At 39.9% G+C, this 24,605-nt stretch overlaps 1 protein-coding gene across 1 annotated transcript in view; it reads right to left on the bottom strand.

The window, feature by feature from the left end:
* otog (otogelin) overlaps positions 1–24,605 on the bottom strand; it is a 153,409-nt gene that overhangs the window by 52,136 nt on the left and 76,668 nt on the right. Inside the window, 9 exon segments of the mRNA XM_030126012.1 lie at positions 2,239–2,409; positions 3,073–3,099; positions 3,210–3,366; positions 5,966–6,082; positions 7,088–7,207; positions 7,517–7,663; positions 11,887–12,021; positions 12,520–12,658; positions 13,145–13,252. Of these exon segments, the coding sequence (XP_029981872.1) occupies positions 2,239–2,409; positions 3,073–3,099; positions 3,210–3,366; positions 5,966–6,082; positions 7,088–7,207; positions 7,517–7,663; positions 11,887–12,021; positions 12,520–12,658; positions 13,145–13,252 (1,121 nt within the window).

The following is a 24,605-nucleotide window of genomic DNA, read 5'->3' as shown; positions in this document are numbered from 1 at the left end:
ACAAAAAACTTCTCCTGCTCATTCAGCCTTAATGAGAGAAGTAATGAAACATTTACAACTGGAAAAAATTAAATTTTCATTAAAAGGGAAATTAAATGCATTCCACTCAACATGGCAACCTTTCATTGATTATTTTAATAATACAAATGTGTAAACAACTTAAAATTGGCGATATAAGATGTCCTCATTTTTTTTTTTTTTTTGTTCATTGTTTACTGCTGTTTGTGTGCTTTTTGTTTTACTACGTGTTCTCATTTCTTGATGCATTGAACATAGTGAATGTATATGAACACGTCTTTGTTGCTATATGAAAAAAACTCAATAAAGAGAATTTAAAAAAAAAAGTGTATGATTTGATAGGTTTATGGAGAAACCTAAGCCCAAAAGAAAAACAATTCCCATACTACTCCCCCTGTCTACTATAAGGATTTATACAGACAAACCAATAAACCTGATGGTCCATCTAGGGCAGGGGTCAGCAACCCTGGTCCTAGAGAGCCACTATCCTGCATGTTTTAGATGTTTCCCTCTTCCAGCACACCTGATGGTCATTATCAGGCTTCTGCAGAGCTTGATGATAGGCTTATCATTTGAATCAGATGTGTTGGGAGAGGGATACATCTAAAACATGCAGGATAGTGGCTCTCTAGGACCAGGGTTGCTGACCCCTGATCTAGGGCTTTGACACCAGCAGGACTCCCTGCTGCTTCTGGTTCCCAAACCTAATTTTGTGACCTAAACTTTATAATTACTAACCAATTGCATACCTGAAAAATTCAGTGTATATTCAGTGTTCAGAATCCATTGGCCTGTTCCTACTTTTTAGTTTATTTAACATAAAATTAAAAATGCAATCAAAAATAAAGTATTTTTAAAAAATGCACTAACAAGTCTGTTTTTGAGAATGTGAGGAGTAGGAAGTACACAGATTTGTGTCAACTATAGGTAATAAAATGAAAAATGTGTCTCAGTAAAATGTGAACATTTATAAAGATCATTGGAGTCACAGAGGAATTCAGAAAACATAAGTATGTTATAAAAGTATAAAATGGTCTCTTGACATATGCTGGTTTTTGCAACATGAAATTAAAATGCATTATTCCACTCAGAAAAAAGTACTCCCATTTTGACCCTAGAATGGAGCTCAATCCCAGCTATTACAGAACTGGATTTACACATTTAAAGGAAGCATTCATCACCAATCATCCCTATCAGCACTAAAACTGAGTCCAACTTTATTTGTCCTCACTCTCTTTGTGCTTATCTTTTGTTACTTGTTACTGTGTTGTTGTTACCTCCGCCAAGGAGGTTATGTTTTTGCCGGTGTTGGTTTGTCTGTCTGTCTGTCCGTGTGCAAGATAATTCAAAAAGTTATGGACGGATTTGGATGAAAATTTCAGGAAACGTTGATACTGGCACAAGGAACAAATTATTACATTTTGGTGGTGATCGGGGGGGGGGGGCACTGATCTGCCTTGGCAGAGGTCTGCGCTCTGCGAGTGCAGTTTCAGTCTGTCCTCATCTGTCTCCATGTCTTATACTGGTCTTGTTTTTGTCTTCACTGATATTGTGGATGTTTCTTAATGTATACTTTATGTTTTCAGTAGGGTCTGCCATTGTGATATTTAGTTTAGTTTAGTACATGTTTCTATTGACGGTAATAGTTTTCATTCCTTTGTTCTGCCTCTCTTATATCATAGACCTCTGTGCTGCATGCTTATAAATGCTCTGTAAAATGTTTAATTTTAATCTCATTTCTGGTTTTAGGCTGAATCTGTCCAAGGACTACAGATGAAAAAAATATTTTGGTGCATGAGTAGCAATGTTCATTAAAATAAAATAAAAATAAAATAAACACAATGAGTGCTAAGTGAAATGAAAACGGTGCAACAGACAACTTTTCATTTTGAGTACAATTCAGACAGTTTTTCACTTTTACTACAGCAAAGAAGTTGGATCAGTACCTTAACAGTTACTGTTTTTCCACACAAGTATCTGACCTTCTACTGAGTGAAGAATGTGTAGACTTTTGCCAAATCTGAAGTTCATAACGCAGAGAAAATACATTTATTCAACAGGTAAGCTCGAAAGTTAAAATAATATTTAAGACATTTTAAAGTTTATAATTAAGCTTAAAGATGAAAAAGAAAAAAGAAAATCTAAACAAAGATGACAAAGCTCTTGTGAAGTGCTGAGCAGCAGAATGAAGTCAGGCCGCAGTAAAAAGAATAAACTGACCATGTGGTCGAGCTCTGCTGAGTCCTGGAGTCATCATGAACAGTGTGTGGATGCTGGAGTTGGTGCTGCTGTTGGCCCTCTGCACAGATACTAAACCACTGGACCTGCTGGCTGACACCACAGACCTCTGCTCTCTGAAGGGGATGAGCTGGAACGGCCCTTTACCTAAAACTGTACAGAGGACAGTCAGGGTTAGAACAGCAAATACAGCCTGAAACACATGTACATGAAGGACAGAGGATCAAGGTATATAAGAAAGCAAAATTTAGAGGCCTTGTTTCTGGGAAATTAGTCAAAATATTTATAAATAAGAAGACAGTTTGTTTGAATGAATGTTTTTCATTTGAAATGTCTGTATTAATGTAAAATTGCAAAGACATTGAATAGCCTCTCATTGTCTGCAATACATAATAAAATCACAAGATTCTGAGACTATGAAAGAATCTCTGTGCACACATACTCTTTCTATTGCAACAATATGGCTTCATACCAGCAACTGGTCTCCTCAGTTCTAAGACATTTACAAACTGTTGTTAAAAGGAAAAAGGATGCTTTACCGTTGTATGCATGGCCCTCTCCCAACTTTTTGGATATTTCTGCCATCAAATTCAAAATCACCTTATTTTATTTCCTAAAATGGCAAATTTTCTTGGTTTAAATATTATTGTATAATGATTTCTATGTTATATAATGAATAAAATATGGGTTAAAGGCCTTTGTAAATAATTTCATTCTGTTTTTAATCTCATTTCGCACAGTCTCCCAGCTGTGTACTTTGGACTTGGGGTTGTCTAATGTATTTGTTCCAAAAGTTGAGTGGAGAAATTTTCATACCTTTGTTGTAGAATTCACAATCATAGGCTGCAGGAAGAAGAGGAGAGACCAGAAAAAAACATTTATGGTACAAAAAACTGATATAATGTTCTGCTACTCATTACAATGCTCAGGTTGACTTTGGTATTGTAACTTACGGCACAGAGATGGAGAGCGCCAGTCAATGGGAACTCCCTGATGGCAGCAGCGCTGAGCATACGCTGCCACGCTGGTGCAGAAACACTCACAGTCTCCACCGTGGCTGCAGCCACAGGTGTCCCCCAAACAGTTCATGTAGAACCACGTAACGTCCACCTGAACAAAACAAAGAACATTATCAGGAAAAATACCATCCTACATCCAAAAAGAAGGGCCGATGGAAGAGTGAGTCTACAGCTGGCTTTATCACACAAATATAGTAAAAGATCAAATCCTGTTGTTTGTTGTGGGACAAAGACGGGGCAGAAGACCTAAGGTTATTACACATTAAAGTTTAGTTTAAGCTGCCCCAGGAGAAATAATGCTGGGGGAAGTACAGTGCACTGAGTCCTATCATCTGTTTCACTACTGATAATTTACAACATTTAGTTTACTTAGTCCGTTCACCCTGTGTCCCTTTTCCCCACTCCCCTCTGGGGGAGGGGGTAATGTTTCAGAAGTGGCCGCTTAAGGCCCAATAATCACAGGACCTGAGGTGACCCATCCATGCCCTGTCCTGACGTGTGACCCCGGACCTCCTCCCTTACCCTCACCTATCTGGACGAACCTCCTCACCCCCACCAGATGTACCCCTTAGCTGTCTGCATGTGCCCCCACCCTACTGCATCCTTACAGACTGGAACTACATCATCAAATGGACGTCCATCAGTTCTGGTCTCATCTACAGTCTATCCGTCCATGGGAGTGGATCTCTCCTTCACAGTGGTTCTCCCTCAAGTTTCTCTTTTCCCACTGGGTTTTTTGGAGTTTTTCCTTGCCGAGAAGGAGGGTCTAAGGACAGGGGATGCCCAGGACATTGATCCATTTGCTTCACCGATTGCTTACTACTGATTACTTGACTATTTGCTTATTTTCATTGAGGTTTTTTTTATCAGTTCAACAATTTCTGTAAAGCCCTGTGAGGTGATTTTGTTGTGATACTGGGTTCTATAAATAAAACTGAATTGAACTGAAGGTGACAGGAACACTCCTTTAACAGCAATATGTCATCTCATCTCCCATCTCTTTAATCCCATCACCTCTTTAATTTGCCGTCACTAAAACTTTTAAAACTAAGCTAAATAGTACATAAATATAATAGAATTATTAATTATTAGTATTACCTTGGTTTTACTTATTCCTCTAATGTTTATGGTTCATGGTGAACAAGAAGGCACAGTGGCTTCATAAAAGAAACACAATGGCTTTTTTTGGCTGTCAGCTGAATCAAGAGCAGGAAATTTCTTGACTTTTAGCCTTGAGACCCTGAGGACCACATGTGGCTGAGTTGGTACATGGGATGTTACTTTCTTCCTCTGATGGTTTGCCATTTGGCAGGTTTAATGAAGGGCCTCCATCCATCTGGCCTTAGCACCTTGCGGTGATGTCCTGGTCACATCTTGCACCAACACCATGGGTATACAGGTGTATATTTATATACAGTTCCTTTAGTATGAACACATGGGTTAGCACTGGGTGTGTAATCTCTCCAGAGAACCTGGGTTGCAATGTCACTAACTGTTTAAAAAACAATGTGAAAAGAAGCCAATGTTTCTGTGTTTGTTCATTTTTTGTTTTTGTTGTTTATCCCTCTTTTACATCATGGGAAAAACGAAAAGTTCTTTCAGTCACAATTTCAAATGTTTCAATAGAGAAGCTGAAGTCACACCTAACACTTGTGCTCACAGATTGTAGTGTTTTTTATTTTATTTTTATGAAACACAGAATATGTATTTCTTTAACTCAGTAGAAAAGCTGACACATGCCGTATATTCAAATGGTATGACTTCATTCTAAAGAAACACCTGTAAAAACATTAAATGAAATAACAATGTTAAGTTAATAAAAGGGATATGACTTGTACTTTAGTACTAGACTAGTACAAGTACTCTACTGCTTGGTTTGCCAACAAAGGCCTCAAACGTCAACTGAATAATGACCTTGTCCCCTTCCTCACCTGACTATTGAGAACTTTGACCCCACTCAAACCTGAAATTTACAGTGAGACAAGAATGTAGTTCTTGGAAAAGCCTTTGGGAGAATTTGATTTCTGCTTCAGCAAAAGGTGATTATGAATAAATTGAGAAACTGATTCCATGAAATGAAAACTTATGGCAGTTATTAAAAACAATAATTATATTGGTCACTGAATGTTTTTAAAAATATAATTATAAAAATCTTTATAATTAATATACGTAAAAACTTTTGAGAGATGAGGATAGCAGTGTTAAACAGAAACAGACTAGAAGCACTCGGAGAGCGCAGACCTCCGCCAAGGCTGATCAGTGGCCCCCCCCGTGGGCCCCCCCATGCCAAGGAGGTTATGTTTTTGCCAGGGTTTGTTTGTTTGTTTGTCTGTCTGTCTGTCTGTTTGTCTGTCCGTTAGTGTGCAACATAACTCAAAAAGTTATGGACAGATTTTGATGAAATTTTCAGGGTTTGTTGGAAATGGGCCCCCCCGTGGGCCCCCCCACCCCCGATCACCACCAAAATTTAATCATTTCTTCCTTATCCCATTTCCAACAAACCCTGAAAATTTCATCAAAATCTGTCCATAACTTTTTGAGTTATGTTGCACACTAACGGACAGACAAACAGACAGACAGACAAACAAACAAACAAATAAACAAACAAACCCTGGCAAAAACATAACCTCCTTGGCGGAGGTAATTAGAGAAACAAAGCCCTCATGTTGGGTTGTAGTTCTGTTACTCACCACTGTGTGGCATGCCTGGAAAACCTCACTGAGAAGAACAGCACACTGCCGCTTTGCAAAAGGCTCTCTGAGAGGACTGAGACTGCATGGGTGTCTGATTTCAGGACTGTTCACACACTGAACACACAGAAAACAACACTGTTAATTTAAAGCTGTATATCACAGAACTCTTCTTTAAACCATTTGATGGTTTTTATTACCACTCTTTTACTACCACTCCAAATTAGAAAAAAAGTTGGTACAGTATGTAAATACACATGCAATTTCTGCATATTCCAAAAAATCATTCAGATTTTTTTTCATATATTTTGTAGTAAAGTACTCGGCTGGCTGGAAGAACGATGCCGGAGTAAGGGTGAATATTTCTGTTAAAAAGTGGGAGCAATATTCCAGAATGACAATGGAGGGTATTGGGCGTATCTATAGCACTGGCATCATACCAACAAAGTATGGAAATAAAGCAATAGCTGTCAGTCAGTGTTTCGAATCAGGGTTTGGTTCAAAAACAGCCACCAGGTGATGTTTCAGGAAAGGCAGGGCTTCTTCTTCTTCTTCTGTGGGTCATTAAAAAGCATTAAAAGTCATTAAACAGATTTTGTGAAAATTAAGGCCTTAAATGGCATTAAAAACCATTCAATTTGATGTCCAGAGAAATTAAAAAATTAAATACACTTAATGGAAAAAAAGCATTGTTATTCATGATTTATTTTGATTATATAAACATTTAATAATTTTGATCGGAAGTATAGTGTGATGATTGACAGGCTGAACCCTTTAATTGGCTATTGTTTATGGCCGATACACGAAGTCACAACACCGGATGCTTGGAATGCAATGTGCTATGAGCATGCTCATGCTGTGGCAACAGAGCGGAGGGAATATTAGCAAGTGTCAGAAAAATAGGAAAATGCAAGTTTCAGCAGAAGTGATTGGAGGAGGAACTATTCGGAACCTGGTGAAAGCCTGTAAACGGTAAACCATCATGTATATATAAAACTGTATCTGCAGTTGGACAAAACAGTTGGGCATTAAATTTGTTTAAAGTGGCATTTAAAACAGCATTAAAAAGGCCTTAAATTAGATTTGCTGATACCGGCAGAAACCCTGAAAGGTGAGCATTACCTCCGTCGCTGTCCAGCTGTTACCAAACTCCTGAGGCGTCTGGGAGTCGATGTTGTCAGGGGTCCGCATCTCATTTACTGTCTTCAGGTCAAAATTCCCGCAGAGGCCACTCAGCTTCCCCTGAACATATCACCAACACCAATACGCAGTATCAGTGACTACTGCCAAACACATTTACCCAAATGTCAGTCATCATGTGAGTGCTGGTCTTTGCACTGTGAGGACAAAAATCTACTTTAAAGGTGTGAATAATAACACGTAAATAATATTTTGAGTCCATTTACACAAGATTTACACTAATTAGTACCTGATCAAAAAATGCTGGTAAAATAATCTGCATTTCTTCTACTCTTTACCCTCATGACTTCTATGCACTTCTGAAATTTGCTGATCTGTCCATTTTTCTGAATAGATGACTGTGATTTGTACCTGCCATTGAGGTCCAACTTGGATGTGGATGGTGGTCTTTCTGTCCCAGAGGATGGTGACATCTTCCTCAGGGAAATGGATCACTGTGAAGTATCCGGCTGGCCAAAGGAACATCCTCTGCTTCCGATCGATCACACTCAAAGGATTCTACACAAACAACAGTTTATTTTAGGTAAAGTTTCAATAACCGTCCATCATAAAATTTAAAAGGTGATGTATGGCAAACTTGAAAATGCATGGGCTCTCTCAAGTTTGAGTTCCGATGGGTGTTATCAACAGGCTCAGGCCAAAATTTCTCTTAATGTATTTGGAAAGACCTACAACAAGCTTGAGTCACTGATAGATTTTAAGTAAATTTATTAATAATGCTTGTCAAATGATAGGGTGTTTGTGACAAAAAGCAGGAGAGGCAGCAGTCAGAGACAGAAACCTGTGATTGCATGTGACCCTCTGCAGATCACATAAACGGTTGTGATTGCCTAAACCAATCAAGGCTCAGTGGAAGTTTTAGTTTGAGGAGTGCCACCATGATGTGCCACAACACATCATCTGGTTCCTAGGCTAAGAACCAAATAAGCATTTAAAGCACTTCTCTAAAAATTATAGGGGCAATCTCTAAAAATTCATGTCGGTCTAGAAGAAAATAACTCAAACCATCAAAAACCGCAGAAGGTCTGTGCCATTGCTAAACAGGCAGAGGAATATTTTATTATCCACATCAGGGCTATTCAAAAGGGGGCCCGCGGGCCATAACCAGCCCATCAATAAAATTGGACTGGCCCTTGGCCCCTCTACCCACAAATAGTAAATAAACAGTTTAACAGCCGTTAAACAGTACAGATGCCTATTTGCGACATTTTACGTTATTTTGCAACACTGCCACTGTTTATAGAGGGCCAGAGAGACTGGCTCCAATATAAAAATATGGTGCATTCAACAAGGAAGAGATGCAAAAATGAAGGAGAAAACAGAAAATTTAAGGACTGGACTGAGAAGCATGTACATATGAAAAATGTTCAAACAGGCCCAATTAAAAGAAGAATCAAATAAAAATTCAGCAGAGATCAAATGTTCATTAACATAATTTACAAGTTTACTCACAAGTTTATCTGTTAACATTTTCCCCTCTTTAATTTAGAAATTAGGCAAATCCTTTACTGGTGCTGAGTAGGAAGGAGATTTTACTGCTTTCCAAAACTTCCGGTTTTTAGTCATTTCATTGAGGTAAAACTCAGACTTCTGATCAGGATACAAGGTTTCATTTTTGATAGTTTGACAATTCTGACAGTTGCAAAAGCACACTGATCACTTAAATCATTTGCAAACATACCTATATCAGTGTACTGATACGGAGCATTTGTCAGAATTAGGTCAAGCAATAAAGATCTTGTGGGGTGTTTAATATTTGTCCAGGTTGGACTCTCAGTTGAGTGAGATTTAAAGAATCACAAACAGACTTCAGGCTGTCAGACGATGGAGTTAGCTGGTCAAGATTCAGATCGCCTAGTATAATAAGTTCATTTGAATTTAATCCAATGTGGCTGTGCAGTGAAGTAAGGGCATCAGTGCACGCTGAGGGAGGTCTATAACATCCCATAAAAGTGAGGGTTTGACCCTTTGAAAATTCAAGGGACAGGGCTAGGAGTTCAAATTGGTTTCGGAAGAATACAGAGGATAAGCGGATGACCTGAAATGATTTTTTTAAATAAATGGCTACACCTCCACCTTTTTTAGGGTGATCACTATGACTAATATTACAGCCAGATGTAAAAATGTCCTTGTCTGAAACTGATTTACTGGTTTCTGACAACCAAAATATCAGTGTCAGTGGATTGAATCCAGATTTTAATTCGGTCCAACTTTAGTAACAAGCTGCAAATGTTGATATAAGTGATACCAACATATGACCTGGATCTAAATTCATCAGGGGTATCAATATTGTTAATAGGGGGGTCTGGGTTTGGCTGAACATTTCCTGACAGCAACAGTAGAAATAAGTAAAATAAGACATTTCCGTCTGACTATAGATTTTGATTCACTCTCAGTATCATTCGACTGGTTGAAGTAAACGAAATAATTTTTGTTAAACATAAAACATTTTTCTAAGACATCACTGCAGATCAATCGGAGCAATACAAGATGGTTTAAAACTGGCACACAGTGAGACGGCAACAACTTCATATTCAAGTCCAGGTGAAGGTCAGCAAGCCGGTCACTGCAATGGATGGACCCAGAGGGGGGTACAGCACACGTCTGTGAGACCCAACAGGACCCAGAGGGCACGTTACCGTGAAGCCCAGCCGAGTGTTGGGGGACATTTCCAGCGGACCAGTACAAGAGTACAATGAACAGTACAAGCAGAAACTTCAATGAGTCTTCCTCATAGTAGGGAGAAGTTTATCAGCAGGGTAAGAGCCCAAATATAGTCGCTGAAACAAGTAGCTAACTGCTAGCAGATAACCACTAGTGGCCAACAGTCAACGGCTAATGACTAACAGCCAGCAGCCGGAAAGGTAATCAGGCCAGTGTCCTAGCTGGAGGCATCCAGTGCAGTATGGCATCCCCCATCATACAGCAGTTCTCCACAGCAGGATGGTCAGCCTAAACCACCAGCAGGTACTCTCGGCAGGATGATCCGGCAGCCACCGCTCTCGATGAATGAGATCCAGCGAGGGGGACTAGAGGCAGCTACCGAATGTAGCCTGAGTACTTCGGTGGGGGCTCCCGGAGTTAGGGTGTATTCACACCGGAAAGTCCTTTAGTCCACTTATTTGGTTTGGATCAAATACAGACATTTTTTTCATTTGGGTCAGATTGCATTCTTATCACACTTTTTGCTAGTGGACCAAAGTTTGTAAACAGAAGCACACATGTGACGAACTGCGCTGACATTTTGTCATGTCGGCTTTTGGACTTTGTCTGTCTTGTCTGTTTTGTTTGTCATTTCCTGTTTTATTTCGTTAAGTTTCCTCATGTGTCTTGTCTGTTGTCTTTAATTCCTCTCCCTGATCGTGCTCACCTTTTCCCTGATTACCTGACTCCTCCCTGATTATCTCCACCTGTGTCCAATTGTCTTCCTGCCCTCCTGTGTATTTAAACCCTCAGTCTTCCCCTGTTTAGTTGCCAGTTTGTGCTCTACAACTTGTTGTGTTCACTAACCAGCGTTTTGGACCCGTTTTCGTCCTTCGACCACTGATTCAGCCTGTTCCTATCCTGCCTGCTCGTTATCGACCTGGTTCGTTACCTGACTCTGTCTCTGCCTACTCCCTTTATCACCTCAGCCTCCACCGATTACCTGTGCTTCGACCTTCGCCTGGATTACTACCGTGAGTTTGCCTGTCCCCCATGTACCGTTGCTTGTGTGACTGCTTTTCCGTGTATGACCTGGCTTGTTTTTTGACCACCCTCTGTTTGTCCCTAGTGGGGATTCCGTTGGGGTTTTCCCGGCTCGGCCAAGCTGGTCGTCTGCCGTATCCACCCGCAGCCCAGACGTTTTTCCCCGGATCCGGTGGCCTCACAGAAGTTGTATTATCTCTGTATTGTATACTTACCCCTGTTAAAGTGTTTAATAAAAACACTAAACCTTACTGGATTTTTGTGGTCTTGCTTTTGGGTTCAGCCTTTGTACTTAGCCTATCACACATTTGACAGAAAAGTCGGGGGTGGGGTGAATCAGAGACAGCGGATGTTGATGAAAACAAACATGGAGGTCCTACGTGCAGTAGTTGCATAATATGGGCATCTGATCAAATATCAATGAGACATTCAATCTCCTCACTGCTCTATGTTTGTCCACGGCTCATGGCTGCTGCTGTTAGCTCTGACTACCCATGCCGCTCAGCTACTTCCAGTTTTGTTGATTACCCACAATGCCACGCAGCTACGGTGGCTCATCAAGCACAAAAAGGTGCAAGGTTCCTTGGTTTGTTTCGGCTTGAGGCTGGTTATATTCACTTTCCAGGGAAATAAACTCAGGTCTAACTGAATGGACCAACACTCTCAGACAAAAGAAGCCCAGTAAGGAGGAGGATCCAGAGGGGCTATCATGGAAGGACAAGCCCCTGCATGGCATGAACCACTGGTAAATTGAAGAAGTGGCTGATATGGAGAAAATATAACAGTGGTTGGAAAAGGCTGTACTGAAGGACAGCACAGAGGCATTACTCTTGCACAAGAACAGACCCTGAACACCAGAGCAATAGAGGCCAGGGTCTACCACACCAGACAAGACCCCAGGTGTAGGTCTATTCGCTGCTGCCCAGGTGGGCTTGAACACAGTTTTTTCTGTTTTTATGATTTATAACAACATTCCTAAATAGTAGTAAAAGTCACATTCATCACACCTTAATAACATGATAATCTAATCTTACTGGTTTTCCAGAGTCGTCATCAAATGAAATGAAGGATCTGCCGATGCTGATCAGCAGGGATTTTCTGCAAATGACTCCACTGTCGAAGCAGTCGATGTTTTCAGCCGTCACACTGAGCAAAACGTCATTGCTGCTCTGTGGAGGAAAAAACATATGGCATTTGTTCCATCACACACTATTTATCATACCAATTTTATGATGTCCCATGTTTTTTTACTCCATGTATGCTTTGGCTGGCTCACAATAAAAACAGGACAGAGGCTAAATATTAATCTATAAGGGTCAGAGTATTTCCCACAGCCACAGTGATGAAATAATCAGTATATTAGCATATTAATTATGTAGTGCAATGTAGTTTGGCATTGCAATTTAAAACCTTTTTAGTAAAATCTTTTGGAAATATACACGTTTTTATTTATATTGATTTTGTATCAACTGACCAGACAAAAATTGTTATATAAATGCTGTCTTAATTTGAACATTTTCCGTTCTATTAAAAAAATATTTTATTCAGAAAGTTATAAAAACACAGAAATTCCTATGTTTAAAAAACTTGGATCAGTAATATATTACCTAAAATTATTTTCCCTTGAAACCCCTTTCAGTCACTGAAATCAGAGACCTGTTTGATACCTTTAACAGATAGACTTTGCACGCTCCGACGTAGTCAAACAGCAGTCCGTCAAATGTCCTGTAGTGGCGGTCGCCATACGCTGTGCACATCGACGGACATGGCCGAAACACACATTGAAATGTCCCATGTTGGCAAATACTACGAAGACAGCAGAGCTTCAGTGATTCACTTCCCAATTGTTCCCATTTATCACAACAACATTCAGGCCCTGGGCTAATGGCTGCCTTTGTTGGGTGTCTGGGGTTTACAGCTGGAGGAAAAGGGGCTCCTAAATCACACTATTAGCCTGTCATCCACATCTTTGGTTCTCGCTGTGGCTTGAAGGAGAAATGGGATGATGGGAGAATGACAGAGTTCAGTGGGAGAGTTCTCCTTTCCCCAGAGATGGACAGTCATACAAGGGCCTGCTCTGTTTCACAGCATGATAACACAGAATTATGGATATCAGGTGGCCACTTTAGCTGCTTGGACGATCTCATCGGTTTCAGGCTAAAAGTGACTTTGAAAAATTAGACATGCTGTCAGAGGCTTGGTGAGGGCAGACAGGACAAATTTGAACCTCACAGAAAGCCAAGTTTACAGACATATTTTCATGAAAGGCTGATGTGATGTGCATAAACATACCACTGATGGCAGGGGGAGGAGACCCTGTCGCCGGGGAAATACTCCTTTCCTTTCCACAGACAGGGGCAGGCTGCAGCTTCAAAACACTCATCTCCATGTTTCAGCAGGCTGCCAACAAACACACATAATGGGTGAACTCATTTCATCTTCATATCTCATCCTTCTTATGTTTTCAGGACTTACTCAGGTTTGTCTATGGCCTTTATTTTTCACATGGACAAATAAAGGCCATAGACATCCCTGCTAGGGCCTTTGGGTGCTGTAGGTAGCATTGCACCTCCAGAAAACAGTTTTTGAAGTGTCTGGTCAAACTCAAAACTGTCAGTCAGACTTTTCGACGACCTCAGTCACATCACAGACAACAAGAACCTATACTTCACACATTTCTCCTCCTACTGCTAAAAATAAAATACTAAGAAAGTTGAACACAAAATTCAGTGATGAAAGTGAGGAAAGAAAAAAAAAAACTGAACTTTTCTGAGCCTTTCATTCTGCATGCTCTTAGGTGCATTCTGGTGCACTTTGGGAGCAAAAACCTGTAAAGCATTAAGGTTCAAAATTAATGAAAAAAATACATCTCAGGAATATGGTCAAACCTTTGATCAAATCTTGATATCTCTACTTAAACATTCTGTTACACTGATTCTCTTACTGATGTACTTCAAACATTGTCATGGGTAGATTATGGACAGATTAAGTATCTGTGGGTAAAGCACTGGTTTCTTAGAAACATGAGAGAAGAGGCTCATCAGGAATAGTAATCTCACTTAATATAATGTTCAGATATGGAATCTCCAGGCTTTACATCTGTCAGTAACTACTACACTACAGGATAATAGTCACCAATGTATTCCTTGCTTTGCTTTTGTCCATATATCTCGCGACAGAAAATCGCCATTTCTATCAGTTTCTTCGAGCCAGGACCAGTTGAACTTATTTTTGATTCCCGCCTTATACTTCAGTTCATCCCCACGCTGAAGGACAATGAATTCTGACATGATTTCACAGAATATTTAGACGAAATACACTGGCAGTAAAATACTCAAAGCGAATCCGCCATCTTGTCTCCAGAGACGCGAAACGGACCACGTGTCATCTACGGACCAATCAGAGCCGTCGATACAAGTTCGGCGTTGTAAACGAGCATCTCATTGGTCGAGACGAATGGAGAAGAAAGCAATATGGCCGCGCCCATGAGACAGACCCAAATAAACATAATTTACACTTTTTGGAGCGATTTATGCATAATTTTCCAGCAGAAATGTTGCCAAACCAGACGGAAATGATCCGGACACGTTTAATTTACCGGAGCATATGCTCAGTTTTCGGAAAAAAAACGGATTTCCAGCAAAAACCGGAACACTTTCATCACTGTAAATTAACAAAATGACTGATATATTCAAAATCAGTGGTGGCCATGCATTTGATACCTGGGCCTTCAGTGAGGACTTACTTGACTTAAAACACCTCTTAATACCACCACTATGATGTCACAATTATAGAAACCATCAATACTATACAAAAAATGCAAAATAACAAGGCATTACAGAGAGAGAGAGAGAGAGAGACATTTGTAGGTGAATCCCATTATTACTGAAGCTGTAAAACCAGTTAAGGCAACTCCAAACCTCTACACTAAAACCAGAGCCATGCCATGTGCATCATCTGGAGCAGTTCAGAATTTTAATCTAATAACATGACCAAAACATACAAAATATGAATAAAAAATATCATATTCTACTCACCAGAGATGCTCATTATTAATATACAAAAGCCAACCTCCTTTCTTTGCGCAGGAAAACTTATCAATGTGTTTCAGTTCCATCCATAAGTCCTTTTTCATGTCCACGGAGACCAAGGCTGAGAATCTCCTCTGTTCAGTCATGTTCCTGACATTAGTTTCTATTCTCTTCAAGGCAGAGGATGTCCACTTGACCAGCTAGCTAGCATCAGGGGTTAGCCGACCTCTCCTCACGATGTCACAAGCTTTTCTGAAATGTGTTTTTTAAGTATGTCTGAGACCAAATCATTTTCCTTTCCTCCGTCAGCAATTGTGGGTATAAAATATTCTACCTCAAATGTATAAATAGTTCAATTCAATTCAGTTAAAATTAGTAATTTTTTGGCATGAATCAGAAAGAATATTGCTAAAGCTATATCAAATGAGTTTTGCTCTTACCATCCAATCAGAGGACAGATAAATGCTAACGACATTGGGGACCAGCTAGCTGGCCCTGTGAGGTGAAACTGAAATCTGATTGGTTAAAGAAACAGTCCTGATGCTATAGAGTTTAAATTAATTCACTACTGATTCTGAAGGCCCAGGGCAGATTAGATTAACCCCGGCAACACATAGAGACTGAAATCTGACTGGACAAAATATCTTCCATCCACATACACGTACTGGAAGCAGTGCAGCTGAGAGAAACACTAAAAAATGAAGAGAATAGTCTGTTGGGAATAAATTAATACAATTTCATGGAGTAAATATTAGAATTTAGGTTGTAAATATAGGTCAGTGTTTCTGATTATGTTTACACCAGCAGAGAAGGCCTTGCTGGCTCTGATGGACCAGCACTGTAATACACAATAATTCATCATCATCATCATCATCAGTATCATTATTTTCCCTTAATCCTCTACAGCGGGGGTTCCCAAACTTTTAAACTCAGAGACTGGTGACCCCCACTCTCCCTGAAGTGACTGAAAGATATTTGCTGCATTGCATTGTGGGTACTTGACATTTTACTCATTGGCCGTTTCTCAATATCAAGAACGCAGAGTATGATCTTGCGAACACGGCGAGTGCGGTCTTGGTAAGCACGGTCCCAGAGAACGGACTTCCTAAGAACGACAGTCTGTCTGTAACTGAACAGCTGGTACTACTCTCTGGCTCTGCTGTATTTCTGTCGTCTGCTCCCTAACATATTTTCCTCAAATCATCACAATGTCACTCAATTTGATTTCAATACATTTATACTATTTACATGTCATTTATACATTCAGTATATTTTTCAAAACTGTAATACATTTTGTTGAATGCTGTATCATGATAATAAAGACATATTTCTCACTATTCTGCCTCTCGCTTGTATCCTAACATTATATCACATCATCTCATTACCATCATCTAGTCAAAAACATTTCTGAACTAGAAAAGCACTCGGAGAGCGCAGACCTCCGCCAAACCCGATCAGTGCCCCCCCCCCAATTACCACCAAAATTTAATCACTAACCCTAACCCCAACCCTTGTGCCAATATCAACATTTCCTGAAAATTTCATCCAAATCAGTCCATAACTTTTTGAGTTATCTTGCACACAGACAGACAAACAGACAGACAAACCAACACCGGCAAAAACATAACCTCCTTGGTGGACGTAATTAAGTTCTCAGAGAAGCCGCCATCACATTCGAGAGTAGTACAAAGTGCATCTTGGGATATTTTGCCAGCCAAGTCTACATGAGTCATCAGCCAGTGCATCCTCGGTTTAAGCTAGCTGCCAAGAACAACATCCGGGTATTCCATGCTTTCTTTGTTTATGCGAACCACTTGGGCTGCAACTGTAGACGTTTCATAAGAACGCGAGAACAGAAGAACAGGCAAGAGCGAGTACTGAGAAATGGCCATTGTGTTCTGTTTCATATGCAGGGGTTCGAGGGGGGGGTTATTCATTTCATTCATTTTCTGAACCTGCTTTATCCTCACTAGGGTCACGAGGGTCGCTTGGAGTCTATCCCAGCTACTTATGGGCGAAGGCGGGGTACACCTTGGACATTTCGCCAGTTCATCACAGGGCTGAACATATAGAGACAAACAATCACTCTCACATTCACACCTATGGGTAATTTAGATTAACCCATTAACCTATCAGTGCATGTCTTTGGATGGTGGGAGGAAGCCGGAGTACCCGGAAGAACCCATGCAGACATGGGGAGAACATGCAAATTCCACACAGAAAGGTCCCACCCCGATCAACTGGTGTTGGAATTGAACCCAGGACCTTCTTGCTGCGAGGCAAGAAGGTTGAGTGCTAACCACTGCACCACCGTGTCGGCCGTACAGACAGACAAGAACGAGTACTGAGGAACGGCCATTATGTTCTGTTTCATGTGCAGGGGTTCGAGGAGGGGGTTGTGTTAATGTTTATTTAAGTTTATGTGTCTGTTTTACAACATTTATTGGCCTTTTTATGTATTTTCATTTTTATTAATGTGACACCATTAGGCACACCTGTAGGCTGAACAATGCCTTATCTGTTTGTCGCTGATGTTCATGCTGTGGTAATGAAACCTCTGCACTCTCAAAGTAAAAGCACTTTCTACACACCTCGAAATTCAAAATATCAATATCCGTTCTTCAAACTACAGGTGCAACAATACTGCCCTTAATCAGTCATAACCATCTCAGGGACCGCATCAAGAGGTTTATGAAAATCATCTCGCAACCCCCTGCTGGTGTCCCGCAACCCCCACTTTGGAAACCCCTGCTCTATAGCAGGGGTGTCAAACTCACTTTAGTTCAGGGGCCACATTCAGCCCAATATGATCTCAAGTGGGCCGGACCAGTAAAATAATAACAGTGAAAAAGTAATATTATATCATGATCAGGTTTACATCTACAAAGTTTGCTTAAAAATCTAACTAACATGAACAACTTGAATTGTCTTAAGAAAGACAAGTGCAATTTTAACATTATTATGCCTCAGTTTATCAGTTTATCATTTTCACATGTGCATTACAGTCGCATAAAACGTTTAGTAACTGGCAGAATATTGGTAAAATTGTATTTACTTTTCTTAAGACATTTCCGTTTGGTCATATTTGTTCAGGTTATTCACAATTTTTGTAAAAGTATAATTTGGTAATGTCAACATTGTCATATAATTTTACTTCTTTACACCAAAAACACAGAGAAAATTTGGGGTTGTCATTATTTATAGGTTATTATGACAATATTTTACTGGTCTGACCCACTTGAAATCTAATTGGACTGTATGTGTCTGTATGTGGAACCTGAATTAAAATGATTTTGACACCATTGATTGTTAATATCTAAAGTGTAATTTTTGCTTCACACAATTCATCCCGCGGGCTGCATTGGACGCTTTGGAGGGCCAGATTTGGCCCCAGGGTTGCATGTTTGACACCTGTGCTCTATAGGGTCATGTGGGTTAGACAAAGTGCCATTGACTCTCACATACATTCTTAGGTCAGACTGACCAGTAAAGCCATTACTGTTATTAGGGTACATGTCTTTGGACTCACCCTGTGTGTCCCACAGTTTATCTGACAGTGATTATGATTGAATGATGACTGAATTTAAAAAAAAAAAAAAAAAAAAGGTTGTTCAAAGACAGACCTCAAATTACTCAGAAACAACATATTAATAGGAGGCTATCAAGTTATAAAATTATATTTAGTAAGCTAGTGTTCTTGTCTAACCCTAATATGAAGTCTGTTTTGTGTGCACAGAAGTGACCAAAGCAGAGCCAACACCAGTGGATGCCAGGAAATGAGAGTGAGGCTGTAAATGACAAGCAGTGGCACTCATTAGCTACATGAGAAAACCAGGCAATTAGGATTCTCAGAGACACACAGAGAAACAGTCTTTGTCCTGATCCTCCCATTTGCTTTCCAGTCGGCGAGGCAAAGCTGATAAGCATCGTGTAATATCCAGAGTTGAGCTATATCTGCTGGCCCGGCTGCAGACAATGAGGTGACATAATGAATGGTCCAGCCACAAACCTCAGATTCGTGTGACTAGAGTTACAGTGCAGATAAAACGCTGTTAACAGCTTTCTTTGTCTGCATGCCAAGCTGCTGTATCAATTACTCTGATCAAAGATTCTGAAATCACTCATTCTCCTGACCAATGAACACATTATGAATAAATTCTCATAAACTCATATCCACTTATCATTTCAATTCAGTCACACAGCTAACACTAACTGAGTCCACCGGCAGCTGACGGTCAGATGAGGTTTGAGATGTGCTCGCCGATGGTTGGCAAGTGGCCTGTTGTAGCTCTATGAGCAAATCATGTAGAATTGGCTTTAGGACTCTGAGTTGGCTGTGTGAAAGGAGGGAGAGCTGAAGAAAAACCAAATCCTCTACTTCTCTCTGTGAGAAGAACAGAAGTGGGAAGTAACTACACATAAATCCTTTTTCTCCCATTTTAACAAAATCAGTATCATTAATAACAATATCTGTACTTATTATTCCATATATTTTCAAAACAGGCTTGTTACATTTGTATTATGAATTATTTGTATTAGTTGAAGTTGTTGCACACCTCCATGACTGATTTGGGGTCTGGGTAATATGTCTAAAAACTCGTATCTTGACATGATTAACTGAAATGGTAATATACAATACAATATACTAAGATATGGCACAATACAATATATAAACAATGTATTAAGTTTCTCATTTCTAACGTCAAAACAGCACCCATTTGAAAAATGTCTATCATAAAATTACACAGCAGATTGTGAGACCATCAATCCATGTCTACATCAAACCAGTTTTATACTCTCCAAAATCAAATAAAAACCTTATTTGTATTGCAAAAGTCACTAGTCCAGTGCTACTACATGTGAGAGGATATATATATATATATATATATATATATATATATATATATATATATATATATATAAAACTAACTTTAGGTATGTCATTAATCTGCTACAACAACAATATTATAACAGGCCATTGTAAGGATTATAACAAAAGTGATTATTTTAGTTGGCGATGAAGTGAGCATATGTGCAAATATATTTATATGTAAGCTTATATTCATATTTGCTAGTGCAGTGGATAGCACTGTTGCCTCACAGCAAGAAGGTCCTGGGTTTGGAGGACTTCCTGTATGGAGTTTGCATGTTCTCCCTGTGTTTGTGGGGGTTTTCTCTGAGTACTCCCACCATCCAAAGACATGCACTAATAGGTTAACTGGTTAAGTTAAATTGTCCCTCAGTGTGAGACTGATTGACTGTTTGTCTTATATGTCAGCCCAGTGATGAACTGGCTACATGTCCAGGGTGTACCCTGCTTTTGCCCAAAAAGGAGCTGGGATAGGCTCCAGCGACCCCACTACCTTATGGAGGATAACGCACTTCAGAGGACGAATGAATGAATAGATGCATTATATATATTTATGTATAGATAGATTACCATGTATGTATGAGTGCAGATCTATGCATGTACGGGTATATGAATATATGTTAGATCAGATTAGATTACATTAGATTACATTAGATGTTTCAATAACAGCATAACACTGAGCTAAGAACTATAAAAAATTTATAAAAAACAGTAGTGAAGAAAACACCATTGCACATTGGAAAGTAGAAGCATATGTATATGTATGTGTATATCTATATATGCATATATGTACAATTAATATTACTATTTTTTTCTCTATTTTCACTTTCCCATGGGTATGACAGAAAAAACCCCGCATCAGTGCTTATACAAACGGTTCAGGAGTCCAGTCACAACACTGTGGACAGCACTGGCAGTGCTAGAGAGAGAGACAGAGAGAGAGAGAGCAGTTGCAAGCTGCGAGTTGCATGGACAGGGACAACAGTGATATGGCGGGCACAGCAGCGGAGGGCGCAGCTATAACCCATCCTGTTAAGTCTCCACTGAGAGAGAGAGAGAGAGAGAGAGAGAGAGAGAGAGAGAGAGAGACACCTCTCAGTCACAGCCTCTCAGCACAGTTGGGTTCTGGCCTAATGGTGATGTGCCACCGGTGGAACCGGGCATGGGGGAAGGCCTGTAAAGTAGGGGGTATATATGGTGATATATATTTTTTTTTCTTTTTCTGTTGTATTGATCATTTCTGTCCTGCTACTTTTTATTCTACTGTGCAACTGTAAGACCCAATACTTTCCCCCTAGAATTAAAAAAGTATTCTGAATCTGATTGATTCTGATAAGAAGCAGTATAATAACATAATGAACAAAGAGATAACTGGAGCCACTACTGTCTGATGAGCCATAGTAAAATGCTGAGCAGTACTAGTAGTAGTACTATAGGGATATCTACACTTTACTGAAGCTATGTAATGTTATGCTAAGATACTGTGATTTCGGTCCTGCTTTAGGGGTTTCTTATGTGTTCAAATGTGCCCTGGCCTAGAGTCAGTATGTGTTGACATTGGAGTGACAGAGTGTTTTTCTTGACTGTCAACATTATTGAATGGAAAAATCCAAAAACATTTAGCATATGTTCAGTTAGTGTTTCTTACTGTAAAAATGGTGGTGGTTTACAACAGCCCACACCCCTGAAGTGTAGTGTCTCACAGTGGAATGTGATTTTTGTTGTGTAACCAAACCACAGAGTGGTATGCACCTGAACATCCAGGTTCACCTGAGTTCAGCTGCTGTAATTGTCACAGAATGAAAAATGAATGAATGAATGGTCTACATTTTGATTGTAAACAAAGTGTGCCATTGTGAGAGAAAACACAATGGATCCCTCTGTCAGCACCTCGCCTAATTATTTCCCATTAGAGTTTTTTTTAGTCCCATATTAAATGAATACCTACATGTGACTTTGACTTCTGCACAGGGTGGGTTTTTGTTCTGGTTTCATGATAAAGTCATCTGTGTATGATGTTACAGACAGAGGGAGCAGCTGTGTGATTCAGAAAACACACCAACACCAGTTTCAAATACAGAAGGCCAGGAGAACATCTATGTATGAGTTAGAACAGCGTTTTTCAACCTTTTTGAACAAAGCCCCACTAACGGCATCATGAGGCTACTGCCGCCCCCCCTCATGCCCAAAAACATTTGGAACCAGGGGGTGGTACAGATTTCTAAGGCCCTGTCCATACAAAGAAGGTTTCGGTCGCATCTGCAAAAGATCTGTATCGGATAGGCCTATCGGATAGGCGTTTTCAGTCACTGAAACTGCAATTTTTTGAAACTGGGTCCCAGAGTGGATACATTTCAAAATGCCGGTTTCTCGTCTTTGTCTGTACGACCAAACTGTAACTTTTCTAAAACGATGATGTCATAGTCTCACCTCTCTAACCTTTCACCCCGGAAGTAAGACGCCACCCCACAACAACAACAACAACAACAACAACAACAACAACAACAACAATGGTGGACTGCAGAGTAGTGCTGGTGCTACAACAGCTTTGAGCTTATTGGAAATATTGAGTCCAAATCTTCTGCGACTCTTTCATTACAATGAGCAACAAACAACCACAGCAACAATATTCACTACATTTTCTTGGATCTACCACAGAGAGGCGCAACCAAAAGGGCAACCAGGAGGAAATACTGGATCAGACCCGGTAGAACCAAGTAAGCTTCATGCACATGCTCCACATCTTCTTCTCTTCTTTTTTTTGCAAGAGCATAAACAACGCCACCTACAGGCCTGGTATGTGTACTACATCATTTTCAGTGGCTTTCAGTGGTTTATTGTGGATGCAGATATTTCCTGAAATGACTCCGTGTTTACCGAGCGCTTTTTCGAAAATGACAAAGAAAAAGATCTGATAGGAAAAGATGTGGTTTCATGTGGACATGGCCTAAAAGTAATGGGACGTGGTGGGTTATATAGCCCCATAGATAAGCCTCCTCTCACCTTATCATTGACAACCTGCTGCCCCCCGAGAACAAGAAAACAAAAAAAGTTGTTCCAAGTGATTTATAATGTTGTGATGTATAACAGCAGTCGCTAACACATGCATGACAATGTTGCTTGCGACCCCCCCCCCCCCATTGAGCACCACTGAGTTACAACAAGGGTACATGCTGCATACAGACAGTTTTTAGAGAGATTTTTTATGAGACACTAATATATATTTTTGAAGCGCTGTCTTTTCAAAGGCAGTTTCACACAGACTGCAAAAAGTTACTTTTTTTCAGGTGAGGTTGATTTTCCTTTTGACACTCAACCAATCACAATGTGCATAAAACCACACATCATAACCACAATAACAACACACTGAGGCACAGAAACTATATTCGCCCTAGAGCATAATGTTAAATGAGACGTCTAAAAAACTACTGACGGGATACAACTGCAAAAAAGATAATAAATTAATAAATAAATAATAACATTTAGGTTTTAAATAATCTGACCACCAAACAATGGACAATAACAACAGTAAAAATTAAAAACCTGTCACATCACAACAGTGTACAGTACGAGTGTCCATTAGTCCAAATAAAAAATCAGGGGCAGAGAGTGAAATACTAGCCCACATGCACAGCAGCCCCACCCTGCATGTGCAGTGGGTCAAGTAACACAGAAGTCACATAGAAGCCAGAAACTATTTTGGCTAAAGAACAAACACATTCAAACACAGCTTTGTGTTCTAAATAACAGGCGGCCCTGTGGGGTCCAGTATTGTAGGAATACATTGATGGTTTGTATATGTGTGTTTTTGTACTAAAAAAGACACAAAAATGACAAAGACAATGAGCCCATGGACATGTAGTCGCTTTTCCAAACAACTAGAACCGTCTCAACTGGATCACATGTTGGGATGCATATTGTCCCATTGTCAAAAAGTTGTGACCCACTTTTATAGAGTTCACACCAAGCTAGAGAGCATTTATAATTATATACAGTCGCAGAAAAAATTATTAGACCATCCCTTGTTTTCTTCAATTTGTTGTTCATTTTAATGCCTGGTACAACTAAAGGTACATTTGTTTGGACAAATATAATGATAACAACAAAAATATAAATAAATTTAATTTCAGAGCTGATATCTACACATTTTCCATGTTTTCTTGATAACCAAAATCACTTCAGTTCTTCCATCAATATCTATGGCATTGTACTGACAAAAACAGTGCTTTTAGGCATTCCATGTTTTCTTTTCTGTCTGTTTTAGTCACAGGATACACACAGGAGTTAGTACTGGATTGCATAACCATTGTTTTTGATGACTTTGATGGTCTAATAATTTTTTTCCTCGACCGTATTTTATCATTGCTTTTCTCTAATAATATACTGCAGGAAGTTTGTCCTGCAAAGATTCTACAAAAATGTGAGTTTTCCAACAAAGGAAAATAACACTCTTAACCAGGGGCCTCATGTATAAAGCGCGCATACGCACAAAAACCTGGCGTACGCCCTTTTCCACACTCACGTTCAGATGTATAAAGAGTGAAATGACCGTGGAAATGTGCGGTCCTCCACGCCAAGTCCATAGCTGGCGTACGCACGTTTCTAGTGCTTTGGAACCATTGGGAACACTTAGAGGTGACACTGAGAAACTGTTAATAATGTGAAAAAGGTCATTCCTCCGATTGATGGGCACATTGGAGACACACAAATGAACAAGAAAAGCACTCGGAGAGCGCAGACCTCCGCCAAGACACATCTGCCCCCTCCCCAATCACCACCAACATTTAATCATTTCTTCCTTGTGCCAGTATCAACATTTCCTGAAAATTTCTTGAAAATCTGTCCATAACTT

The sequence above is a fragment of the Sphaeramia orbicularis genome, chromosome 3 (genome assembly GCF_902148855.1).
Source record: "Sphaeramia orbicularis chromosome 3, fSphaOr1.1, whole genome shotgun sequence".
Classification (NCBI taxonomy): domain Eukaryota; kingdom Metazoa; phylum Chordata; class Actinopteri; order Kurtiformes; family Apogonidae; genus Sphaeramia; species Sphaeramia orbicularis.
Note: the sequence above shows the minus strand (reverse complement) of the source record. Positions and strands in the feature narration are given on the sequence as shown.